The sequence below is a fragment of the Galeopterus variegatus genome, unplaced genomic scaffold (genome assembly GCF_000696425.1).
Source record: "Galeopterus variegatus unplaced genomic scaffold, G_variegatus-3.0.2 Scaffold461, whole genome shotgun sequence".
In the NCBI taxonomy this organism is placed as follows: domain Eukaryota; kingdom Metazoa; phylum Chordata; class Mammalia; order Dermoptera; family Cynocephalidae; genus Galeopterus; species Galeopterus variegatus.
Window position 1 is genome coordinate 357689 of NW_007726572.1, and position 20074 is coordinate 377762.

Below are 20074 nucleotides of genomic sequence, written 5' to 3' on the forward strand. Positions count from 1 at the left end.
AGACAAATATTGCACATTCTCACTCATATACAGGAGCTAAAAAAATTGATCTCTTAGAAGCAGAGAGTAAAATAGTGGTTACCAAAGACTGGGAAGGGTGGGGGTGGGGTATCAGGGGGGATTGGGAGAGGTTGGTTAATGGGTATGAAAAGACAGTTAGATAGGAGGAATAAGTTCTAGTATTCGATAGCACAGTTGGGTGATTATAATTAACAATAATTTCTTGTATATTCCAAAATACCTAGAAAAGAAGATTTGGAATGTTCCCAACACAAAGAAATGATCACTGAGGTGATGGATATCCCAATTACCCTCATTTAATCATTACAAACATTGCATACATGTATTAAAATATCACATGTACTTCATAAATATGTACAGTTATTATGTATCAATTTAAGTTAATTAATTTTTAAAAATTAAAAATGTAATTACTATATGATCCGGCAATTCCACTCCTAGGTATATACCCAAAAGAACTGAAAGCAGGGTCTTGAAGAGATATTTGCACACCCATGTTCATAGCAGCATTATTTATAATAGCCAAAAGATGGAAGAATGGATAAACAAATTACAGCATAAGTATAAATGAAGTATTAATTCAGCCTTAAAATGGAAGGAGATTCTGACACATACTACAATGGCTGAACCTTGAAGACATTATGCTAAGTGAAATAAGCCAGTCACAAAAGGACAAATACTGTATGATCCACTCCAATGAGTTAGAGTAGTCAAATTCATAGAGACAAAGTAGAACAGTGGTTGCTAGTGACTGAGGATGGCAGGGCAATAGGGAGTTGTTTAATGGGTATAGTTTCAGTTTTGCAAGATGAAAAATGTTCTGGAGATGGGTGATGGTGATGGTTGCACAATAATGTGCATAAATGAATAAATGTACACTTAAAATTGGTTACAATGGTAAATTTTATGTTATGTATATTTTACCATAATTTAAAAAATGAATTAAAAAAATGTTATACAAAACAAGATTTTACATAATTATTCAAGACAACAATAAAACCACAGTTCAGAAGAAGAAACTACTACCAGAGGATAGAGTGTATGCAGGAAAGGATTTATAAAAAGCTGTGTTTCGAAGGTTACTAGGCACAGGCCCTGGTTAGAGGAGAAGAGTGGGCATTCCAGATGCATGGACTGCTGTGAACACCAAGAGCAAAGGTAGGAAAACCCAGGTAACTTTTGAGTTGTAGTGAGTAGGCCATTTGGCTAAAAGGGAACATCCATGTTGAGAAATAGTCTGAAATAAGATGGAAAAGGTAGTTTAGAGATATCTTATGGAAATGTTTAAGTGTCAGATTGAGGAATTGTATCTTATTCTAGAGGAAGAATGAGGTGGCCATAAAGGTGTTTGAGTAGAGGAATGCCATGATTGAAGTGGTATGTAAGAAAGATGGCTACCATATTATTTTTATACCAACTTAAAGTGGGTAGATTTTGGCGAATATTAAATGATGATAAAATAGTTTTGTTTTAAATTACTATATATCACATACTCTTCTGAGTGCTTTATATGTATTAGTTCATTTAGTCTGAACATTGTCTACAGAACTTTAAAGTAGTTCTTGTCACTATTCCCATTTCCTAAAATGAGGAAACTGAGGCACAGGCCAATAATGTGAATAAGGTTATTAAAAAGTTATAAATGGTAGAATTGGTATTTAAACCTAGGTAATCTTATTTCCATGCCAAAACTCTTTCTTAATCACTGCTTATATTGTGGCTCTTTAAAATAATACCCCCTTAAAAGTCAAATACCTATCAGTATGTCCTGTGTTAACAGCTAAATTCTTTCAAAATTATTAATGCCAATAACATCTCTATATATTTACCACATGTCAATCTGTGTTGAGTACTCTGAAGAACCAAGAAGCACATCAGGTGGCCGGTACCACAGTGTGACAACTTCATTTGAGTAGGTCTTTGTGGGAACTGACTTGGCTCTGGCTAGTCCTTCATAGGGAAAAGAAAACAAAGAATCAGAAAATAGCTACAATGGATTTCTCAGCCCCTGTCCTCACCATGACCCCATTCAAAGGGATGCCTGAGATGGCTACTTGTGTGTTTCTTGATGCTGTGGTCTTGGGTCAGCAAATTCTTATGTAATTAAACTAAATAATAAGAAACCCATAATCAGAAACTATGCTTACTTTTATGCATGTGAATGCATCTGGTACAGTGTCTGGGTTCATCTAAAATTTTCCTTCTATCCACGAATCATGATGCCAAAACTATTCCCTAGCTCAAACTAAATTAATCCAGAATAGGCCAATGACACCGAGATACACAGTTTTACTATTTACATCTATAAGCTTTTGCTCCCCTTTAACCTGATTCTAACTTTCATTTGCTACACCATTTTTAAAATCAAAAACCCTGAAAATATTGGTCCTGTTGAGTTTTACTGACAACTTCCTTGCAGAAATGTATTTGGTGAAACTTTCCTAGGAATAAATTACAATGCTGTTCTGCACTCTCTTCTTAGGTTTCAGGTTACATGGATAATTTTAACCTCATTGCCTTTGGATATTATTAATTGCTGCAAATAATGTAAAATATTTGCCATTACTGTGTCAATTCAATATGGACTCCTCTGATTATCCAGAAATAAAGGCTAGAGAGTTCACAACTTTATCTCTTGAGTCTCTAGCATGAGAGAGTTGCTATTATTACCTTTAAGCCTCTAAATTCTGATCACCTGAAGAAGCAACTTTAAAAATACATCTGAGTAAATATTAATTTATTTTACCATACATTTTATTTCAAGTAATAAGGAAGAATTTTTAGGATGAAATTGCTAATGTATAACTGATTAAAATACTTAATAAAAAAATGCCATAACAGGATAATTCAATACTTTATTAAATTGAATTAAAGTCACATTAATGATACCAGAAAATTAAATAATTAGGCAGCACTCACACTATTTTAATTTAGTATAATGGTTATAGGCTGCAATTGGAACAATGTTGACATTATTTTATTTAATTACAAGTTTTACTCTAGCATCTCAACTTGGTGAAATAAGTCTTAACAAATTATTTTCCTACCAATTTTGGTAATTAGCAAGATGGGGGCAGCTTTCTGATCTCTCTTCAGAAGAATGGGTTATATAAAGGGAAAGGAAAGGGCTGAATATGTGCTTATCCTATAACTTATATCATATTGAGGCAAATTCCCAATTATGGTTTCTTCAGTACCTTACTCTCCCGCTCCTGAGGATTTTGAACTAGGGGACTTGTCCAAACAGACTCCTGGTTCACAATTAGAATTCCAGTTGGCATGAAATAAAATAAAAAATAATCTCTCCCTAACCAAATTAATTAAATGTGATATGGCATTATTATACAAACCATTTTCTATCATTCATAAAAATGTCTATATTCATAGTTCCTAGACCTCTGAATTTCACTGATCACAAAAAAAGGGTAGAATTTTCAAAGGAATCAAGAATAACTCACAGTATACATACACAAAGTTACACGACCCTCCCTTACTTGAAGCCACAAGTATATTTACTACGCAACCAATAAAATAAATAACTAAAGCAACAGAGATAAAGGTGATTAGTTGATTGTACTATTTCATGGAGTAATCAGAATTTCTTGTTGGCCTGTGGGATGATAAAATTTGCTTGGCTTGTTTTGTAGAGGTGAGAAGCAAAATTTAAAGCACTTGGAGTATTCCCTGATTAATGTAGATTTTTGATGGTCCTTGACATTCCTTTTACATTTCTAATATCCAAGTAGGGTTTCTCTGTCACTGCCATTCATTTGAAATTAAGGACTAAAGAGCAGAAAATGCAGCTTGGTGGGGGCAGGGGAAGTGATGGAGGAGAGCAAGAGAGGGATGGGGGAGGGAGAGAGAGAAAAATAGAAATGGACAGAGAAAATAACAACTGTAAGGAAAATAATATAAACTATGCCCAATAAGAGACTATAGAATCTATATAAGTATATGCAAATAACTTGTAATTTCTTACTCAAACACATGGAGCCCACTGATTTCCTTTTTAAGGAAGGAAATACAAATAGTAACTTACCTTTCAAACAAATGGCAAAGCATTAAATGAGCAAAAGTACAGGAATAGCCAGGACAAATTCACCATTTAATATCAGTGAATTTTTAATCTGTTACTAACAGAGTAATACTTGAAACACTCATATTTATCAAATTTAATGAAATATTCCAAAAGCAAAACTACCATAATCGGGCCGGCCCAGTGGCGCACTCGGTAGAGTACGGCGCTTGGGAGCGCAGCGGCGCTCCCGCCGAGGGTTCGGATCCCATATAGAGACCGGTCCGCTCACTGGTTGAGCGCAGTGCAGGCGCGACACCGAGGGTTGCGATCCCGTTGCCGGTCACGAAAAAAGACAAAAAGGAAAAAAAAAAAACTACCATAATCATTTGTGAAAAATTATAAATGCTAATTATAGTAAACTGTGTGGACACTGGGGGTGGGGGTGGGGTAGGGACCGCGGTGTTGACCGGTATGGAGCTCTGAACCTGTGACTTTGGTGTTACCAGCACCACACTCGTCCAAGTGAGGTAACTGGCCAGCCCTGCATAGTATTTTTAAAACTAAGTTTTATTAGAGTATTCAAACTCTCAGAATGTGGAACACAAAAAATCGAAAGCTACTCTACAAGTCCCTTCGATATACAAAACAGTTTACTTCCTAGAAGTAAAAAGAGCATATAATTTTATTTTACTTTCAAGTCCCTTAAAATCGGATTACCTAAAGAGATACAGATAGCTACCTAACAATTAAATTATTAAGCATATAATAAATATAGAGTCATGGTGGTAGGCATATTAAGGGAACCCCTTTCTCTGGTGGCTTCTCAACTCTTTGTTCTCGGGACCTATTTGATACTCTTAAAAATTATTGAGCAGTCACAGAGCTTTTATTTTAATTAGATTTTATTTATTAATACTTCTATAGTAGAAATTCAAATGTAAAAATTTAAAGTATTTACTTATTAAAAACACCACTCATGTGGGCATAAATAACATTTTTATGAGAAATATTCTTTCCAAAACAAAACAAAAATTAGTAAGAATGGCCTTGTTTTACATTTTTTTAAATCTCTTTAAAGTCTATTTTAAGAGAAGACTATCTGTTTTAATAGCAGATAAGGATTCCGCATCTGCTTTTGCATTCAGTCGGCTGTGATATGTTGCTTTGATACATATCACACTATATATAACACAACATATCAAAAATACATATCACAAGATATATACATATATGAAGAGAATCAGATCCCAGACAGGTATGAAGTTGGAAAGAGGAGGAGCACTTTAATAGCCTTTTTGATAATTGTGGATAGTCTCCTCTTTTGCTACATCAGAAAGTAAGCTGTTTCTTAAAGGTTGGTTGGTAACTAAAATTATATCAATGAATTTCTCATACTTTTGTTACATTAAAATTCACTGGCCTGTCTTGCACTTTAAATGGATCTTTTACCCTGCATAATAATGTAATACCATGCATTGGTCACCTGGAAAATATTGGCTCCCTGAGTTATACATTCCAAATGTTTATACATTTCTTCAGTATATCAAAAAATCCTATTTGTTAATATCACTACCAATCTCATCAGTAGTCTCTAACTGTTGGTAAGCTATCAAGCTCAAAGTAGCAGATCCAAATTTCCAAAATCTAATTTTTGCTCAAAAACTTGAATTTTACTATTGGCAAGAAATATATTCAGTTGTTTTCCTTAAAATGTTAGGCTTACTTCATTTTTAAGACAACAAACTTCTCACAAATATCTAAGTCTGAATAACCACAGTTTGTCAGATCATTTTTTTCAAGTAAAAACGGTATTCCTTCACAAAAAGGGCTAGTTGAGCTTGCACTCAAATTATCACATGAGCACTTTTCCTTGAGATAACTGTAGTATTTCTGTATGCAGCAAACATGTTTTATCTATACTTCCCATTCTGTCATACAAAATTCTAAAAAGACATGTACTCAAGGATGGACATTTAATAAAATAAAATTCACTGCTTAATCAAACACTTTAAGTGTAACTGACACTTTTTCCCCTATAAATGTGTAATGGCAAAGAATACAATGATATACTTTGGTGCCAATTCCCTGATTTATACTAAGGAACCAGCAGGTTTACCTCTTATTGCTTTTGAATTATCAGTGCGAATATTAACACAGTGAAAAGGGCAAGTAACATTTAATATAATTTTGTAATATATTTTAACTTTGGGACCCCCTAAAGAGGTCTCAGGAGCCCTTGGGGGTCTATAGACCATACCTGAGAATCCATGTCTTTTAGTATTGGCTGCTAATATAATAACCTACATAAATTACCCACCAAAGTTCTGTCAAATATCTTATTCTGTGGGCTATGGAGAAAATTTCCAAACCCATGCGAAAGCAATGACACATTAGGACAATGGTTGTTCTTTTAAATTTAACCACCTGGAAGTATTCATAAATATCTCATACATTCCATACCAAAATCTGCTAGCTTTAATTCTCCTTTTTCATTAATGAGCAGGTTCTGTGGTTTCAAGTCTCGATGCAACACCTTTCTTCTGTGGCAATATGCCAATCCACGTAGAATTTGGTATAGAAACAGCTACAAAAAAAAATAAATAAAAATTAGTCTTACAGATAGTGACTTTGTTACAGCATAAATTATGGCAAGCATAAAAGCAAATGGCCTAGAATAGTAAAAGAAAAAAAAAGTAATCAATCCCATCCTTAAGTACAATGCCTTTTCTTTATACAGTTGTTTTCTGAATCTTACAACTTATTCTGTTTGAAGCAACTACCTATCTTTTTAATCTGACAGTATCTATGAAAATAAATATTGTAAATAAAACGAAACCTCATCTTAGCAGTAACAGTTCATCTCGGGCAGTGTCTTTAAGGGATTGGAGTTGTTGGTTTCATAAAAAGTCTGAGGTATCAAAGAGAATAGTGCTACATAGCTCTGGCAAATTATCTGCCATAAAAATAACCTAAACCAGCTTCTATCACCCACCTCCTGGGTACTTTACTTTCAGCAGCACCTACTCGGACTTCAAAATCTGCTGTGATTCACAGTGATCTCAGTGAGTCTTTGAAAAAAGCAATTCCTATAAGGCTAATGGTAGAATTCTTGTCGTGAATTTTGGTAGAAAGAGGGATGTGGAACACAGAAGGTTTTTGATTCTTTGGCTTTAGTAAAAAAGAACCTCAAATAACAGAGGATTCAAGAGTTTACCCTCAGTTCATTTGTAGGTGAAAAACAGCATCAGAACATTGAGAACAAGCCCAAACAGCAGGTGACAGATAGGCCTGAATGAATTCTAAGTAGCAGTCTCCAGACTCTACATAATTATGTATTTTTAAAACTCTAAAATTATTATTTCAATATATTCCTATTACATTTTATGTTTGAAAAATATAAAGGCAATTTAAATAAATAAATAGTAAAATGTTGTCCAATTTAAGCTAGCAATATAAACCTGGCTTGAAAGATAAACTTTTCAAACCTTTGTTAAATTGTGATAATCAAGGACCTTATTTTCTTTCCAAATTATTGCTAATATAAAAGCAGGAAGAACAAAATAAAAGCTACAAACAGAAAGACATACAAATGACATTCATAACACTTCGCAAAATAAAATGTAAAATATGACAAAAACAATCCTCATAGGATGTACATGGAAATACATTTAAGGCCCTATTCTAAAATTCTTAGCAATGTGTTATCCATATGTTCTGAGCTGTCTTTTAGTAACAGAAACTGGCTCTCCTTCATATCCACCAAACTTACTATTTTTTTCTTAAAAAAAAAAAGTAAGCTTCAAGTTACTATCTACAGAATTAGATATGTCTCAAACACAGCAGGGACAACCTATTTCCAGAACAGACTGTCATAAATTGTTGACTAAGTTTGAACAAATAAATCTTTGCTAAATTTGGAATATACTACTCAGATCAAAGAAATCTACTGTAAGATCACAACTATGTCAAATGCTTTCCCTCAATTAATAAGTTTTGAGTTTCATCTGGTATTGATTATTAATTATAGCAAACTTTTCTAGCACTACTTAAATCTTTAGATATACTAAGAAAACACAACAATTACCTTACTCTTGCTTCTGACAGTGTAAATTGGTATTTCCAGTACAATGTTCACAATACCTTCATGTTCCTAGCCTTATTCATTAGATTAGTACCCTGAAAAGTTGTTGTTATAAGCCATTTAAAGGAGGCCTTTCGCAGAATACACCATCATTTGTATTTATTTTAAACGTGTTTTATTTTTTTTAAAGGAGAATATATTTGCAAGCATATTCTATATCTAGGAGAATCAGTTGTAATGTGGAATGAAATGTCAAAAGTAATTTTTAAAAGAGTTTTAAAATGATGCATATCTACAAAAATTTCTGATCCTAAGAAAGCTGTAGTGTAGTAAACAGAAGTTCTGAATAAATATCTTCAGAGGACAATAACCTAATTAAATGGTAAATAGAAAATTCTGAGGAATAGTTATAAGGCTGGTATACTTCATTATGGAATGTAGTTCATTCATGCTTTAAACAAAATTTAAGATTATACACTAAAACATACCTTTACATTGTGCATACTCATGATGTTTCCACAGTCATCCATGTACTGTTTTAGGTCTTTATCCTGAAAAAAAAAAACATAGCACTTTACTATGCGATACATAGTTTTCAGAATGCGTGGCTGTTTCACTTAATGGTTTTTAATTTTTAAAAATAAGTTATTTTTCAAGGAAAGATATTGGATGTATTACACAAATAATTTAATTGAATACCAATAATTAAACAATAATGTTCTGGGGGCTGTTAAAAAGTCCAATTTGCCATGTTTTATTATTAAAGCAAAATTTATGAAATGCTTACCAAATACTCAAAGACCAGAGTCAAAGATTTATCTGTGTGAACGATGTCATGTAAGGTTACTATATTTGCATGTTTTAGATCCTTCAACAGTGAAACTGCAAAAGAAAAGAAAATCAATTATTTAGTTTGTGGTAGCTGTCTTTATAAAAACCAGAAGTTTAACATATGAACTGACTGAATTTAAGATTTTCCTTAAGTTTAAAATAATTCACCAAAGGCAGTAGAAATTTTAATTCAACTTTTTCTTTTATGGTTCTGGGTTTGATATTATACTATTTATAATTGTCCCCAATATTACAATACTCTCCATATCATCTTCTGTTTTTTTCTTAAATGTTAACTTTTCAAGACTTTGGAGATTAATTTAAATGTAAAGTGCAAAGTACCTTTTTTTCCTCCACATTTCTAATCAGTTGCTTTAAATCATTTTCTAAATAATCCATCTTTATTAAGTGGTATCATGATATAAATATTTTACATGCTGTTTAATTTATTTTCATGCTTATTTCTTATGTTTATGTAACTTATGCAGCTAACAGTTACCATGTTCGCCATGTACGATATGTAACATTTCCCTCTGTCAAATATTTGTCCATTACAGTGATTTTTAATGACTTCATAGTATGCAATAATATAATTAATTCTTTTCTGTTGAATATTTTGGTTTTAGAAACTAACTTTTTAAAGGTCTAATTGTATCTTCCAGTCACCTATTATTTCTATATTGGAGCTCTTTTTACTTATAAAAACATAAACTATTATTATGCAGGTTTGGTTTTAAAATGTTCAGTTGTAAATATTATACCTTCTCTTATAGCTGTGCAGGGTGCACCTTCTTCATGTTCCAATCGGATCTCTTTTAATGCCACCAAATTTTCTGTCAATTTACTTCTTCCTTTATATACTGTTGCATACGTACCCTATAAAATACATTTTTGAAGGATATATCAAAATATCATGAGAGTCTAATACCATCTATACAATAAATGGCCCTAACTCAATTTCTAACTTCTAATTTCTAAGCATATGTTAAATTCCATTTTGCAAAAAAACTCCACAATAATCAGTCTTGATTTTTCTTACAGTAAAGAGGACTTTCAGTTCCATATGCACAGCATCCGTACTATTATAATACTATAGAGTACCTCAAAAATATAAAAGCATAGGGAGACTATTTGATTTACTTTCGTACTTTATTTCAGATTAACAATTGGATCAATAGCTTTAAAAATTAAAGGTGCTTTACCTGCAGTGATGTGTGGAAACTGATGGACACTAACTGGGCATATTAATTAAAAACTGAAAACATAATTAACATATTGTTAAATTATAAAAATTTTACCAATGTCTCCAGACTTTTCAAAATCTTTGTACGTAAACTCTCCTTTAAAACACATAAATATTCTATAGATCTCTTCTATCATTGCCAGGACAGCCCTCCAACTCCCTTAAGGCTTCCCTATTAACTATTATTTTCTTTGCTTGCCCTTTGTTACTCTGGGGGGTAAGCACTTTCTAAATTAGTAGCACTAGTAGCAAGCTCAGAAAAACCAAGGTCTTAAGAATTTCCTTGACCTTCGATGAAATGTGTTTTTATCTTTAAAGGCAATATTTTTTTTTTCACAGATTTGAACTCATAAACCTGACAGCACAGACAGTAGACTGCCAGGAGGCTAACTAATGAACAAATGCCTATTTTGTTTCTTACCTCTCCAAGTTTTTCCAACTTGATGTAGGTTTCCATTTTCCCAAACCCAATTTCTGACTGAAAGGAAACAATTATAAATTTAGTATTTATTTTAAAAATTTTAATCCATCTCTTTCTCAACTTCTGAAACTCTCCCACCCTAAAGAGTGTCTAAGAATTGAAAAATGTGACTAAAATCAAATTATTGAACATCTGTCACACTTTATACCTGAAGTTGGAACATTCAAAGATTCAAAAACATCAAAGTTCACAATTAAAATTGTCAGCCCATCTTTTATATAAATTGGTTAACTTTCTGCTATAAAAACATTTTATTTGAAGACCCTGAAATTTTAAGATGCACAGGCATTTTACAATACTAAAGAATCTTATAAAGGATAACTACTTGATTTTCTTTTTAACAAAACTAAAATAAATAATTTTCCTATATTTTTTCCTTCACCAATATTTGAATTCTGTAGGGAGACCTGTAAACAACAAAATACTATATGTTTCAAGTTTTCCTATCAAAATATAATTAAAAAGACAACTGAAAATCACACTCTACTATGAATGAGAAATGGCAAACACAGAAGCAGCAATATTAAGTTTAATTCTGGCCACAAAAAAATGCTTTAAAAGTGAGTTCTCAAAACCCTTGCTTTTATTTATTTTTATTTTTATTTTTTTTCCCTTTTTGTCTTTTTTCGTGTCCGGCAACGGATTGCAACCCTCAGTGTCGCGCCCGCACCAGACCGGGACCGGCAACGGGATAGCAAACCTCGGTGCTGCGCCCACCCCTCGCTCAGCCAGTGAGCGGGAACCGGTCTGTATGTGGGATCCGAACCCTCAGCAGGAGCGCTGCCGTGCTTTGCAACCCTCAGTGTCGCGCCCGCACCAGACCGGGACCGGCAACGGGATAGCAAACCTCGGTGCTGCGCCCACCCCTCGCTCAGCCAGTGAGCGGGAACCGGTCTGTATGTGGGATCCGAACCCTCGGCGGGAGCGCCGCCGTGCTCCCAAGCGGCGCACTGTAGCAGTGCGCCACCAGGCCGGCCCAAAACCCTTGCTTTTAAACCTTGAACTTGCTTGCCTATTTGGAGGAGTCAATAAATAGCATAGATATAATGCACCCAAATATGTAATGGAAACCCAACACACTATTTAAAAATGAAAAAGAAACAAAACTAAAAACCTCAACACAAGAAATTTAGGAAAAAAGAAAAAATTTAGATAGATGGAAAGTTAGGAACTGAGAGAGCAGAAATAGAAAAAAAAAAAAAAAAAAAGAAGAAGAGAATAAGAATTTTCTTGAAATTACTTTTTAGTACACCTTTGTAGATAGTGAAAAAGGCAATAATAATCTAAAGAAAGATTTGCTTCTTGCCTAGAATGGTACTAATGCCCTTAAATAAAAAGCCAGCAAAAGGGAATAATATTCTTTTATATATAACCTTAGTTCTCAAAGGTGTATAAATTAGGCTGGATCATGAAATACTGTGTTTTAGTCAAACTCTAGAGGTCCCAATATGCAATTTTCAGAAGCTGTCGAATAAAATAAAAATGATCCCTGACAATTAGAGTTGGTATCACTCACCACTTTGAACGACAGGCTAAACTGTCAAAAGTTAAATAGCCAAAAGTAGCAGAGGCCCCTCAGAGGAACTGTTTTCCTTTTGTTACAATGATATATATCATGTAAAAGGCCATGTGAAAAACTGCATGTCCAATAGCACTTAATTAAACTTTGGTAACTAATTAAAACTTTTGTCAAAGGTGGTATTATTGAACGACTGAAAAATTGCTTCTTTTTGTACTCTTTGTAACTTTTTTTCTATATATGATGCTTTTCATAATATTAAATTGAAAAAATGAAGTTTTAGAACCATCACATACCATCCACCCACGTATCGTTTTATATATGACTTAGTATTTAGCCCATGCTTTCTACAATCAATAACTATGCAGAACAATGAAGTAAAACCATAACAGACAACACTTTTCCAAATACAAGCAAAGTTTTAAATTTCAGTATGGAAAATGTGGCATACAGCCACAAGACACCCCGATTCTGAATGTTCTTTTGGTTTATATGTTTTGTACAGACCATTTACATATGATCTTAAGTAACTTACTTCAAAAAGAGGCTAATTGCCAAGGGCACAGAAACTATGATAGAATGTCTCTGTTTTCTTATATCTATTTCTAGAATTCAGGTGCTTAAATTCACAAATATGGAACTATTACACTTTTGCCATGAATTTTAAGTCTTATGTCATCGTTTAGGAAGGAAAAAACACTACATTGAGAATAAATGAAAACCAGTATGAACAAAACAATGATCATCACTGAAAAAACGTTAAAAAATATCATCATCTATAACAATGAGACACACATGAGAAAATTATGACTGTAAGATAGGAATTTTTTCTTTTAAGAAGAAGGAAAATTTTCTTATTCATCCTTTTATCTGAAATGAATGAATACTAGTATGCCCTTAAAACAGAAAATACCCTTTGGTCCAATAGTGATATGACAGAAATGTTGAGGTCGGCTTTAAAGATTATGTTTAAGTGGACTACAAATCAAAGACTGTAAAGACAAAAATGTTTTAGAGATTACTATATCATACAGAGCATATAAGGAATAAAACTATAATGGATGCATCCAAAGTTTAACATTACAAAGAGTCACACTTTAGAGAATGAAATTTAGTGACATTAGAATATGCTAAAGGCTATTTTTTAAAAAAGAAAGTAAATATTGTACTATAATTATTAAGATAAATTTATATTTGAATAATTGGTCTATAAAACAAAAAGTACTACTATATTACAACCTTGCAGGCATGCAGAAATTCATACAAAAGGCACAGTTATACTAATGAAGGGTCTGTCAGATCCTAATTTAGAGAGTTAAAGCATACCCACCCCACCCCCCATTTTAATAATTTCCAACCTTAAGGACTTAATGATTACATCCAAATGGTACTTAACTGAATCTTGAAATGGAATTTTTAGAAAATTTTGCTTGCATTTTTATCTGCTGAACATGACAAGATTAACAATAGATATAATGACTAGCTTGTTGACACGCTCTCCTACAGAAATTATTCAGAGGACAGAGGACAAAGCTCATTTATTCAACATTTACCAAGCACAATGCTAGGTGCTGGTGATACAGTGAAGAAGACAGATATAATTCTTGCTTGCAAGAGCTCACAATCTAGACTGAGTTCTACCTAAGGTTATTTTAGAATATTTAAAAGTTTCACAAAAACAGAAATAATAGTGAAAGAAATGAAATAATAAGATTTATATTTTAATATAAACCCCCCCTTAATTCTACTTTCCATATAAATGAAGATTTTTTCTGATATTTCATTGTTCCAAGAAAATACCTTACTTTCTGGCAGCCTCAAGCAAATTCCTGTTCAGATGGATATTACAGCATAAGCACATGAAAATTTAAAAAAAAAAAAAATATATATATATATAGAATAAATTCTAACTTATAGTAAGATACTATTATGATACTACCTATATCCTGTAAATAATATACCAAATGTAAATTGTGTGTGGACTCTGAACCTCATTTTCCATACCCCATAATATATTTATTATTTTTGAGAGACATCAGGACTTGATACCCTATTTTTTCATCTACTCTCAAAAATAAGAAAAGAACTACATATGATCTTTATTGGTAAAGACAGGAATGAGGAATCTAAACACTTATTGATTAGGAAGGAGTATGCTTTTAAAATGTAGATAGCCTATAATTTAATAAATTGAGACAAATTTGCATATGTAGACTTTTATTCTACTGAAGTTGCATTTAATAGTCTCACAAAACTTCTCCTGAGTATGACATCACTGTAAGTTCAACAAAGCTCTGATGAATCCAGACTATCTGCGTATAGGCTCTCCCACTAGTCTAATATTTAACAAAACATGTTAAGAGTCAGAATACTTCATTTCTTATCAACCATAAGAGAATATTAAAGGGTACCAATATCTTTAACATGAGATTTGATGACTAAATGTAATGTGGTGTCCTGGATGGGCTCTTTGGACAGAAAAAAGACATTAGTGAAAAACTAGTGAAATATGAATAGTATGGAGTTCACTTAATAGTATTATACCAATGTTGGTTCCTTAGTTGTGACAAATGTATTAAAGTAATATAAAATGTTAATAATAGGGGTAACTGGGTATGTGGTATTTGAGAACTCTTTATATATCATCTTTGTAATTTTTCTAGAAATCTAAAAGTAAAGTTAAAGTTTATTTAAATAAAAAGTCAATGGGAAGGACTAAGTTAAGAAAAGGAGATCAAATATACTTGAGTGTACAGAGATAACAGATATTCTAAGCATCCTAAAAAGATGGGATAGGAAGAGAGTTGTCCAACTCCACAATACTAAAAGAAGTAAAGCATAAAATGAGTACAGGTGTGGGCAGATTTGCATGCTTGTCATTCAGAAAATCAGGGAGTTTCTGGTTAATGGCTTCTCTCTTCTTTAGAAGGAGAGATTATGTCCTTAGAGTGATAGAGCAACAGTTAATCAGAGAATGATAGTGCTATACAGCCAGGCAATACTGAGGGTCCATTCAGGTTGATGATTATAAATTTTTAGTAGAACCAATCGGCCCTACTGTATGACCTTCTCCAGAATTCAAATACGAATTCTGCGACTTGTTTCTTAATTCCTACCCAACCAAAGGTTTTATACTATTTTTACTACTCTACCTATTATACTGCTATTAGAAAATATGGAAACAACATACTGAAATTTTTATACTTTTAGAAAAACAAGGCTAATATTTTTCATTTTACTTTGAAAAAAACATTTTGTTTTTTAGAAAAAGAGTATATTACCCATGAAAATATGAACCCTAATAGACGTGAAGAATATTTTTCTTTTCTACCTCTTTCTAACCATTCTTAACCTTCATCCTTCTCCTTCATACATAAACTTAGGGTTCAGATTTCTATATTGAACCCCCTTGAAAAACATTTTACTTTTTAGGTATATAAAGAATACATCATCTATGGAAACATGAATTCTGTTACATGTGGTAAATTATTTTCTTTTTCCCACCCCCTTTCCATTTATTCCCAACCTTCACATGCTGTGCACTCCTCTCCTTCAAATATAAACCTAGGGTACAGAATTTCATTTTGAAGAATAATTTTCTAATATATTTCAAAAGAAAATGTGTTTTAGTAAAGCAGATAAAAAAAGAAAGGAATGCATCAATAGAAATCAAAACACAACTGGCATGATTAATCTGAAATCTATAAGCTATTTCAGAAGTAAAAAACAAGAGAGGTGAGTAGGAACACTCAACCATAATAAAAACTGATACTTAACATTCATTAGAGGGCACTGTTTTACTTAAATTTCATGTAGACTGCAAAAGACAGCTCTTAAATAATAGCTTTAAGAATTACATGGTGACTAAATCATACTTTCAGTCTCAACTGGAACACATACAAGGGGTCTTCAAAAAGTTCACGGAAAGATTCGTATTATTTTTTAATTCCATTTTTCCACAAACTTGGAAGTACCTTTGTATAACTCCACGATTTATCCTAAGTTCAATCTTTTTTTTTTGGTGGCTGGCCAGTAACTGGGATCAAACCTTGGGCCTTGGTTTTATCAGCACCACACTCTAATCAACTGAGCTAACTAGCCAGCCCCCTAAGTACAATCTTTTGATAAAAATTGACAGCCAAAGAAAACTTTTGACCGACAATCAAATGAAAATATTATTCCAATAAAAACGTCTTAAGCAATGATGCAAAATTATGATCACAAACTACACTCAAATCAAGTTAGTGTCACACTTTTACCACCTGAATATTTATGAATGTCAAATAACAATATGCTCACAGTATATACAGCATAAAGTGATTTTATTCTTTAAAATATCTAACCAAAACAGAAGTTTCTAGTGGATAAAAAAATTCCATAATATTCAAAAAGAAGATATACTAACTGCTAGCAATCCAGGACACAAAGTCCAACTGGGTACCATGTTTATCTCTGCATGGGCCATAAGATCTGTGTTCTATTTTATATTTTCATATGACTGCCACAACATCCCTAATTTTATATAAATTCCTAATTCATCTCTCTGCCTCTAGTCTTTCTCTCCTACTAATTCATTGTTTTACAATTTTCCTAAAGCTATTGTTACGAAATTAACATGTAATCATGTCAGCCCCTGTTTAAATAAATACCTTTGAGGTCCTCCCATTACAGAGGATGAAGTACAGACACGTTGGCCCAACATCTAAGGCTTTTTACAATCTGGATCCATCCTACCCTTTCAAACTCTATTTTTTATATCATTCTATATTTACCCTTCATGTCAGTTATAATTTCCCCCAACATAATACATACATTCATGCCTCTGGGTTTTAGTACATGAAGTTTCCTCTGCTTAGAAGACTCTTCATTCACAGACCATTTTCAATGTGAGGAATTCCTCTCCATCCTTCTAGGGCCAGATCAAGTGCTACCTCCTTTGTAAGCTTGTGATTTGCCAAGAAATTTTACTACTGCCTCTTTTATTGTCCCATGGCACTTTATATGTATCTCTACTACAGGACTACAGTCATCCAAAAGAGATCCTCATATACCCAATCACCTGAATTTATGACAAAGGTAACACTGCAACAGGGAAAGCTGTCCTTTCAATAAATGATGCTGGGTCAGTAGCTACATACAAGGAGAAGATATTTGCAAGATATATAACTGACAAAGGTCCTTTATATAGAATGTATAAAGAATTGCTATAAATCAATAAGAAAAAAGCAGAAAACCAAACAGAGAAGACACAATAGACTTGGGCAGTTAATTTACAGAAGAGGACATCTAAATGACCAATAAACACATAAACACACTATTATATACTGTGAGATACAACTACTTAGGAAAACTGTTTGGACAGTCCCTGGGAAAGCAAAACACATGCAATTTTGTGTGTATTTTACAATCCAACAATTCCACTCCTAGGTAATGCGCCCAACAGAAATGCTTACATCTGTTAAACAAAAACATGCACAGGAATGGTGACAGAAGCACTATTTGGTAACAGTCAAACACTGAAAACAACCAGAATGCCTATCAACAGAAGAAAGGATAAAGTATAGTATACTCATAAATGGAATACTGTGCAACAATGAAAACAAATGAACTATAACTACAGGAAACAATACAAATGAAACTTACAAACATAACAGTGAGCAAAAGAAGCCAACTGCAAAAACAATACATGCTGTATACTTCCAAACATATTGGGATACATATTGTATAATAAATATATATCAACTTGGTTTGAGTATACATTTCTATATATTTGTATAAAATGAACTGTAATATAGTTATATATTTGTAGTTACACAAACTTCAAAAGTATAAAGAATAATCAGAAAAATATTAAACATTTAAAAAATAAGAACATGTATATGAATGAGGATAAAAAGGTCTAGATATTGAAACATACTGTAAAAATATTATAATCACTGGCATTAGAAGGTAGGGATTACGGCTACAGATGAGAAAGCAAAGGGTACTAAGTGAAGAGAAAGGTAGCAGAAGGAAGTTTCTAGGATTTTTGAAATTTTATTGATCTGGGTACTAGTTATACAGGTACATTAACACTGAAAAAATTAATTGAGTTCTACAATTACGGTTTATATACTTTATCTAGTATATATTAATATGTATGTTTATATATCTAGTGCATATCTAGCAGATATTGATATGTCTAGTACATATTCTAGACATCTAGCATACACCAATAAAATTTACCAAAGATAAAATATAACATAAAATATAACACAACACAAAAGATAACATCCTACTCCAATATAAATCCTATTGGATGCATTTTAAGGGTTCCATAAATCCTTAAGAATGAAAAATGATGAAAATCCAGGAGGCAACGTAATAAATATAACTACTCAAAAGTTAAATATAAAAATTTTAAATGTTTACACCTAGAAAATCAAACAAGCAGAGTATAAGTACAGGACACCAAAGACTTACTAAGGAAGCTCTACGAGATCTTCGGCTCATTGGTTGATCAAATGGTGGACTGTTTATCTGTAATTTTTCAAGGTATCCATCAGGTATTCTGATATCTGCAGGCAGTGATAATCGCTTATTTAAATCCTTTACAAAAAAAAAAAAAGTAGGTAATCAAAAATAGAAAAGACAAAGGCGTTTGACTTTTGAATTCATGGGCTCTAATATATTATTTCTTAGTGGTAAGTAACTGTAAAGCTCTATTGCACTTGCAAGGTTACCTGCACTGATTACACAGAATACACCAAAGGCATCTTACTGTAAGCAAAGGTATAAAATGTAGTTTTACAGAAATGGCACTTTGCAACCCTAGTTATTTCTGAGTCCTTTCATTGGTAAATTCAACTTGGAATTTACATCGAAATTATTGTACCATATAGAAGGAACATGCAAGACTACCACAAAATGTGATCAGTTTAAATAACTAACCAAGCAGATATTGTATGATTTTGTATACAAGATGGAGAAAGATAATTAAAATATGTTATTACTTCTGTGTAATGGAGTGAAGTAAAAGGCATTTCTATTTCATTTAATTATGGATTGTGAGCTGGGAGAAACACGAATGGGAACGTTTCCTATATTATCACATCAAGAACTAAAACTCCTAGAAAAAGAAATCCCTCCTCCTCATAATAGTAACCAAACCATAAAACAGAATAGAGATGTACAAGAACTGTATAAATATTTACTGAGGGTGTAAGACTTAAGTATGAAGCATATGTTCCAAAATGGTAAGATTAAATAATGAAAAATACTGGTTCTCCCCATATTTTTATATTTAACATAGTCCTAAACATATCCCAATAAAATTATTCTTGGAAGAAAACAAAATGCCTAAAACTCATCTAGAAGAAGAAACAAAAAAATATTCCCATACATTCTAAAATAGGGGCTGGCCGGTAGCTCACTTGGGGAGAACAAGGTGCTGATAACACCAAGGACAAGGGTTCAGATCCCTGTACTGGCCAGCCACCAAAAGAATAAATAAAGGCCGGCCCAGTGGCGCACCGCTACAGTGTACCGCTTGGGAGTGCGGTGGCGCTCCCACCGAGGGTTCGGATCCCACATACAGACCGGTTCCCGCTCACTGGCTGAGCGAGGTGCAGGCGCAGCACCGAGGGTTGCGATCCCGTTGCCGGTCCCGGTCCGGTACGGGCGCGACACTGAGGGTTGCGATCCGTTGCCGGACATGAAAAAAGACAAAAAGGAAAAAATAAATAAAAAAAGATTATCTTGATAAATGTTATCATAGCTTTCATTTGACAAACACCAGAACAACTCTTTGTTGCTGTTTCCAAAGTACTTTCTATATCGATGATGCCATTGTCTCCTATGATGAAGTTGTTAGCACCTATGATGAAAGCCAGAATAGTTTT

General features: G+C 33.0%; 1 protein-coding gene across 1 annotated transcript in view; it reads right to left on the reverse strand.

The window, feature by feature from the left end:
• Window positions 1–20074, reverse strand: part of CDK17 (cyclin-dependent kinase 17) — a 99075-nt gene that overhangs the window by 8493 nt on the left and 70508 nt on the right. Inside the window, exons 5-11 of the mRNA XM_008569061.1 lie at window positions 18657–18782; window positions 10616–10672; window positions 9713–9827; window positions 8908–9002; window positions 8609–8671; window positions 6500–6623; window positions 1851–1971 (exon numbers count right to left, since the gene is read on the reverse strand). Coding sequence (XP_008567283.1) covers window positions 1851–1971; window positions 6500–6623; window positions 8609–8671; window positions 8908–9002; window positions 9713–9827; window positions 10616–10672; window positions 18657–18782 — 701 coding nt within the window. The remainder of the gene's footprint in view (window positions 1–1850; window positions 1972–6499; window positions 6624–8608; window positions 8672–8907; window positions 9003–9712; window positions 9828–10615; window positions 10673–18656; window positions 18783–20074) is intronic.